Source organism: Salvelinus fontinalis, unplaced genomic scaffold (genome assembly GCF_029448725.1).
Source record: "Salvelinus fontinalis isolate EN_2023a unplaced genomic scaffold, ASM2944872v1 scaffold_0948, whole genome shotgun sequence".
Classification (NCBI taxonomy): domain Eukaryota; kingdom Metazoa; phylum Chordata; class Actinopteri; order Salmoniformes; family Salmonidae; genus Salvelinus; species Salvelinus fontinalis.
In genome coordinates this window covers 65001-72488 of record NW_026601157.1, presented here as the reverse complement: position 1 = coordinate 72488, position 7488 = coordinate 65001, and the positions used below count along the sequence as shown (strand labels likewise).

At 44.9% G+C, this 7488-nt stretch overlaps 1 protein-coding gene across 3 annotated transcripts in view; it reads right to left on the bottom strand.

The window, feature by feature from the left end:
• Window positions 1-718: 718 nt before the first annotated feature.
• Window positions 719-7488, bottom strand: part of rbm47 (RNA binding motif protein 47) — a 52968-nt gene continuing 46198 nt past the window's right edge. For 2 of the 3 annotated variants that reach the window (XM_055915477.1, XM_055915478.1), the window contains exons 2-3: window positions 3827-4694; window positions 719-1883 (exon numbers count right to left, since the gene is read on the bottom strand). In XM_055915477.1, coding sequence (XP_055771452.1) covers window positions 1530-1883; window positions 3827-4663 — 1191 coding nt within the window. In that variant the 5' untranslated portion in view covers window positions 4664-4694 and the 3' untranslated portion in view covers window positions 719-1529. Of the gene's footprint in view, window positions 1884-2286; window positions 2434-3826; window positions 4695-7488 lie in introns of those variants that run through there. The other variant, XM_055915479.1, reaches the window with a different exon arrangement.

The following is a 7488-nucleotide window of genomic DNA, read 5'->3' as shown; positions in this document are numbered from 1 at the left end:
CAGTGGAGGTGTCATAATACCTATAAGGGAAATGATTCCAATCTTTTTTTCCACCATTAATTTTTCCACATAGGGGGATTTTATAAACACTTAAAATAAGGTCTGTGTTTTGTGTAGGTTTAACCTGGTGTGACATTTTGATAACCGTGTAAATCTCCCTCTACGACAAGGTGAACTTTTTATCAATATATTCAGCTCTATTTACTCTCAGATTCGAAAATGCATCAAAGTAGACATCATGCCAGACTACAAATCCCAGCATGCTCCTACAGGTTATCTCTAGCTGACACCTTTGCTAACAGGTATTGTGTCAATTTAAAATTTACAGAATTCACAGAATTGTCCATTTTAAAGTAGGCCGTCATTGTAAATAAGAATGTGTTCTTAACTGACTTGCCTGGTTAAAAAAATAATAATAATAATTTAAAAATTAAAACAAATATTAACAATTTATGCCTTACAACATGTAGCTAACATTAGAAAGTTAATCCAGAGATTTGTAGTTCTTTATGATAGCCACATTAGCAGCTAATTAGCATTTCTCTTGAGGGGGGGGGGTTAAATACAGGCGAATACATTAATAAAAGATTTACACGGTTATCAAAACGTCACACCAGGGTAAACCTTCACGAAACCTCGACCCTTAAGTGTTTCTAAAAAAGTGTTTCTAAAAAATCCCCTATGGGGAAAAAATGATTGGAACCATTTCCTTGTTTGACCGCAGATTTTTATGGGTAGCCTGACTCATACTGTGGTACTCTATATGCCTCAAAGGAGGGAAGAAACTAGGAAGACCCAACAGTGGCCATCTTGGGAATATTGTCGTTCTCGGTAGTCGCTAAGCAGGAAGTCTGGTATCCTATGATGTCATATTGCGGAGCGTCCCTTTTACCGCCCTAACAGTTATAGATGCTGATCAATAATCATTTAGAACACAGTCCACTCTTCAGGGGAGGGAGATCAATAATCATTTAAAACCAGACCACTCTTCAGGGGAGGGAGATCAATAATCATTTAAAACCAGACCACTCTTCAGGGGAGGGAGATCAATAATCATTTAGAACCAGACCACTCTTCAGGGGAGGGAGATCAATAATCATTTAAAGCACAGCCCTTTTTTTTCCTATTAATCTGATTCATCAATATCATCATATTGATCACGATCATCTGCTAATCACATGTATTGATGAGGTGGAGTCACTATTGGTTACATTTACAACAGCTCACCCATCTATCTACAGATCTTTGTGTCGTTAAACCGGGTTCTCTGCTAATAATTATGTCCATTCATACTAGTGTGACGACGACCACAACAAAGTAGCAGAAACAGATGGACCGAAGCTCCGAGCTTCGTCTATAGTGCAAAAAGTCTGCGTTTATACAGGCCGCCCAAGTATCGAGCTAAAGAACTGATCTGATTGGTTAAAAAAATAAAGAAAGAAATTGGTGAGAAGAAAAAAAAAAAAAAACAAGATCAGATTTGGACTGTCTGTGTAAACGCTGCCAAAGAGAACCAGAAGGAAAGGAGTCTAACCTTTAATGAAGTAGTCTCTGTTGGGTCCGATCAGTGTGCTGTAAGGGTACCCGTAGTAGGCGAGCGTGTAGGGGTCACACTGATACACATAGTTCTGCTGGACTGGTTCCGGAGCCGCCACGGCCACGGCCGCTGTAGCGCCCCCTTTAGACGCCTTCTGGTAACGCGTGTACTGCTCTTTATCGACGGGCTTAGCCAGGGTGACCTCGATACAGGACCCTTCCACCTCCGCGCCGTTCAGGTGGTCCATGGCAACCACCGCATCGTCACGGGACGAGAAGTGGACGAAGGCGTAGTCGCGGATCTTCTTGACACGTTCCACGCAGCCCTGGTTCCACTGGCCAAACACCTAGAACAGAGAGACATGTTAAAACAGCCTGGGTTCTACTGGCCAAACACCTAGAACACAGAGACATGTCAATACAGCCCTGGTTCCACTGGCCAAACACCTAGAACACAGAGACATGTTAAAACAGCCTGGGTTCTACTGGCCAAACACCTAGAACACAGAGACATGTTAAAACAGCCTGGGTTCCACTGGCCAAACACCTAGAACACAGAGACGTGTTAAAACAGCCTGGGTTCTACTGGCCAAACACCTAGAACACAGAGACATGTTAAAACAGCCTGGGTTCTAATGGCCAAACACCTAGAACCGAGAGACATGTTTATACAGCCCTGGTTCTACTGGCCAAACACCTAGAACACAGAGACATGTTAATATAGCCTGGGTTCCACTGGCCAAACACCTAGAACACAGAGACATGTTAAAACAGCCTGGGTTCTACTGGCCAAACACCTAGAACACAGAGACATGTTAATATAGCCCTGGTTCCACTGGCCAAACACCTAGAACACAGAGACATGTTAATATAGCCCTGGTTCCACTGGCCAAACACCTAGAACACAGAGACATGTTAAAACAGCCCTGGTTACACTGGCCAAACACCTAGAACACAGAGACATGTTAATACAGCCTGGGTTCTACTGGCCAAACACCTAGAACACAGAGACGTGTTAAAACAGCCTGGGTTCTACTGGCCAAACACCTAGAACACAGAGACATGTTAAAACAGCCTGGGTTCTACTGGCCAAACACCTAGAACACAGAGACATGTTAAAACAGCCTGGGTTCCACTGGCCAAACACCTAGAACACAGAGACATGTTAAAACAGCCTGGGTTCTACTGGCCAAACACCTAGAACACAGAGACGTGTTAAAACAGCCTGGGTTCTACTGGCCAAACACCTAGAACACAGATACATGTTAAAACAGCTTGGGTTCTACTGGCCAAACACCTAGAACACAGAGACATGTTAAAACAGCCTGTGTTCTACTGGCCAAACACCTAGAACACAGAGACATGTTAATACAGCCTGGGTTCTACTGGCCAAACACCTAGAACACAGAGACGTGTTAATACAGCCTGGGTTCTACTGGCCAAACACCTAGAACACAGAGACATGTTAATACAGCCTGGGTTCCACTGGCCAAACACCTAGAACACAGAGACATGTTAAAACAGCCGGGGTTCTACTGGCCAAACACCTAGAACACAGAGACATGTTAATACAGCCTGGGTTCTACTGGCCAAACACCTAGAACACAGAGACATGTTAAAACAGCCTGGGTTCTACTGGCCAAACACCTAGAACACAGAGACATGTTAAAACAGCCTGGGTTCTACTGGCCAAACACCTAGAACACAGAGACGTGTTAAAACAGCCTGGGTTCTACTGGCCAAACACCTAGAACACAGATACATGTTAAAACAGCTTGGGTTCTACTGGCCAAACACCTAGAACACAGAGACATGTTAAAACAGCCTGTGTTCTACTGGCCAAACACCTAGAACACAGAGACATGTTAATACAGCCTGGGTTCTACTGGCCAAACACCTAGAACACAGAGACGTGTTAATACAGCCTGGGTTCTACTGGCCAAACACCTAGAACACAGAGACGTGTTAATACAGCCTGGGTTCCACTGGCCAAACACCTAGAACACAGAGACGTGTTAATACAGCCTGGGTTCTACTGACCAAACACCTAGAACACAGAGACATGTTAATACAGCCTGGGTTCTACTGGCCAAACACCTAGCAACTAATCAACCAACCAACCAATCAATCAACCAACCAACCAACCAATCAATCAATCAACCAATCAACCAATCAACCAATCTATCAACCAGTCACTCAACCAATCAACCAATCAGTAAATCAATAACTCAGTCAATCAATCAAACAGTCACTAAACCAATCAATCAGTAAATCAACCAATCAATCCGACCTGTCGTAGTGTGTCCTCGCTGGTCTCCATCATCAGGTTCCTGACGTATAGAATCTTCACGGTCTCCATGACGTCCTCGTCCACGTCTATCTCCGGTTCCGCCCAGTCCACTGCGATCTGGTGCCCCCACAGCTGGATCCTGCCGGGCATCAGCTTCCTGCGTGCCATGGCCGCTGCACGGTGACTCTCATACTCCACGAAGGCGAATCCCCGGTTCTTCATCTTGTCCGCTGCGCTGGCGTACACTATAACGTCCAGAACGCCCTCCGTCACCTTGGACACCTCCTCCAGGATCTCCTCTCTCTTCTTGGTTTTGGGGATGCCCCCGATGAAGAGGCGGCAGTTGTCCACGGAGCAGCACACCCCGAGGAGGCGGCCGGGACGCACCTCGTAGTTGTTGAGCTCCCGGACGGCGCGTTTCGCCTGGTGTTTCTGCGTGTACATGACGAAGGCGTAGCCGCGGTTCTTCCCGTCGAAGTCCATCATCAGACGCATCTCGTAGATCTGACCCACCGACTCGAACACCGGGACCAGCTCGTCTTCGTAGACGTCCCGGGGGATCTTCCCCACGAAGATCTCACAGCCGCGTGGCGGGGAGGCGGAATCCCAGCCCGGCGGGGGGCCGTACTTCCTCTGACCGTTCTCCTGCACCATGCCGTAGCCCGTACGCTCCATCAGAGACACGAGGGCCGCTTCGTTGTGGGCCCCGGACACACCCTCGGGCACTGTGATTGGTCCATGCGGGGAGTGATGGGAGGGGCCTGGGGGGTTGGAACCGGAAGGCGCTGGGTTATTACTCATGGCTGAAGAGGAGGAGGCGGGATCTTCGGCTGTCATTCTGACTAAACCATCCAATCAGATGTGGTGCCTGAGAGAGAGAGAAGGGGAAAAATATAAATTCATTATTTTCTATTGGCTAAACGAGGGATCACGTCACGTTTGATGGACATCTAGAACCAGTCTAAAACCAGTCTAAAACCAGTCTAGAACCAGTCTAGGAGGCATCATGACCTAAATATATGGTTGATATATCTACCTATCTAAACCAGTCTAGAACCAGTCTAGAACCAGTCTAAGAACCAGTCTAGAACCAGTCTAGAACCAGTCTAGAACCAGTCTAAAACCAGTCTAAAACCAGTCTAGAACCAGTCCAGAACCAGTCTTAAACCAGTCTAGGAGGCATCATGACCTAAATATATGGTTGATATATCTACCTATCTAAACCAGTCTAGAACCAGTCCAGAACCAGTCTAAGAACCAGTCTAGAACCAGTCTAGAACCAGTCTAGGAGGCATCCTGACCTAAATATATGGTTGATATATCTACCTATCTAAACCAGTCTAGAACCAGTCCAGAACCAGTCTAAGAACCAGTCTAGAACCAGTCTTAAACCAGTCTAGGAGGCATCATGACCTAAATATATGGTTGATATATCTACCTATCTAAACCAGTCTAGAACCAGTCTAGAACCAGTCTAAGAACCAGTCTAGAACCAGTCTAGAACCAGTCTAAAACCAGTCTAGAACCAGTCCAGAACCAGTCTAAAACGAGTCTAGAACCAGTCTAGAACCAGTCTAGAACCAGTCTAAAACCAGTCTAGAACCAGTCTAGAACCAGTCCAGAACCAGTCTAAAACCAGTCTAGAACCAGTCTAGAACCAGTCTAAAACCAGTCTAGGAGGCATCATGGCCTAAATATATGGTTGATATATCTACCTATCTAAACCAGTCGAGAACCAGTCTAGAACCAGTCTAGAACCAGTCTAGGAGGCATCATGACCTAAATATATGGTTGATATATCTACCAGTCTAAAACCAGTCTAGAACCAGTCTAAGAACCAGTCTAGAACCAGTCTAAACCAGTCTAGAACCAGTCTAGAGCCAGTCTAAAACCAGTCTAGGAGTCATCATGGCCTAAATATATGGTTAATATATCTACCTATCTAAACCAGTCTAGAACCAGTCTAGAACCAGTCTAAAACCAGTCTAAGAACCAGTCTAGAACCAGTCTAGAACCAGTCTAGGAGGCATCATGGCCTAAATATATGGTTGATATGTCTACCTATCTAAACCAGTCGAGAACCAGTCTAGAACCAGTCTAGAACCAGTCTAGGAGGCATCATGGCCTAAATATATGGTTGATGTATCTACCTATCTAAACCAGTCTAGAACCAGTCTAGAACCAGTCTAAGAACCAGTCTAGAACCAGTCTAGAACCAGTCTAGTACCAGTCTAGGAGGCATCCTGACCTAAATATATGGTTGATATATCTACCTATCTAGAACCAGTCTAGAACCAGTCTAGAACCAGTCTAACACCAGTCTAAAACCAGTCTAAAACCAGTCTAGAACCAGTCTAGAACCAGTCTAACACCAGTCTAAAACCAGTCTAGAACCAGTCTAGAACCAGTCTATGAACCAGTCTAAGAACCAGTCTAGAACCAGTCTAGTACCAGTCTAGAACCAGTCTAAAACCAGTCTAAGAACCAGTCTAGAACCAGTCTAGAACCAGTCTAGGAGGCATCATGGCCTAAATATATGGTTGATATATCTACCTATCTAAACCAGTCGAGAACCAGTCTAGAACCAGTCTAGAACCAGTCTAGGAGGCATCATGGCCTAAATATATGGTTGATATATCTACCTATCTAAACCAGTCTAGAACCAGTCTAGAACCAGTCTAAGAACCAGTCTAGAACCAGTCTAGTACCAGTCTAGGAGGCATCCTGACCTAAATATATGGTTGATATATCTACCTATCTAGAACCAGTCTAGAACCAGTCTAGAACCAGTCTAACACCAGTCTAAAACCAGTCTAAAACCAGTCTAGAACCAGTCTAGAACCAGTCTAGAACCAGTCTAACACCAGTCTAAAACCAGTCTAGAACCAGTCTAGAACCAGTCTAAGAACCAGTCTAAGAACCAGTCTAAGAACCAGTCTAGAACCAGTCTAGTACCAGTCTAAGAACCAGTCTAAAACCAGTCTAGAACCAGTCTAAGAACCAGTCTAGGAGGCATCCTGGCCTAAATATATGGTTGATATATCTACCTATCTAAAACCAGTCTAGAACCAGTCTAGAATCAGTCTAAGAACCAGTCTAACACCAGTCTAAAACCAGTCTAAGAACCAGTCTAAAACCAGTCTAAGAACCAGCCTAGAACCAGTCTAGGAGGCATCCTGGCCTAAATATATGGTTGATATATCTACCTATCTAAACCCAGTCTAGAACCAGTCTAGAACCAGTCTAACACCAGTCTAACACCAGTCTAACACCAGTCTAAAACCAGTCTAGAACCAGTCTAGTACCAGTCTAAGAACCAGTCAAGAACCAGTCTAGTACCAGTCTAGAACCAGTCTAGAACCAGTCTAGAACCAGTCTAAGAACCAGTCTAGGAGGCATCCTGGCCTAAATATATGGTTGATATATCTACCTATCTAAAACCAGTCTAGAACCAGTCTAGAATCAGTCTAAGAACCAGTCTAACACCAGTCTAAAACCAGTCTAAGAACCAGTCTAAAACCAGTCTAAGAACCAGCCTAGAACCAGTCTAGGAGGCATCCTGGCCTAAATATATGGTTGATATATCTACCTATCTAGAACCAGTCTAACATCAGTCTAACACCAGTCTAACACCAGTCTAAAACCAGTCTAGAACCAGTCTA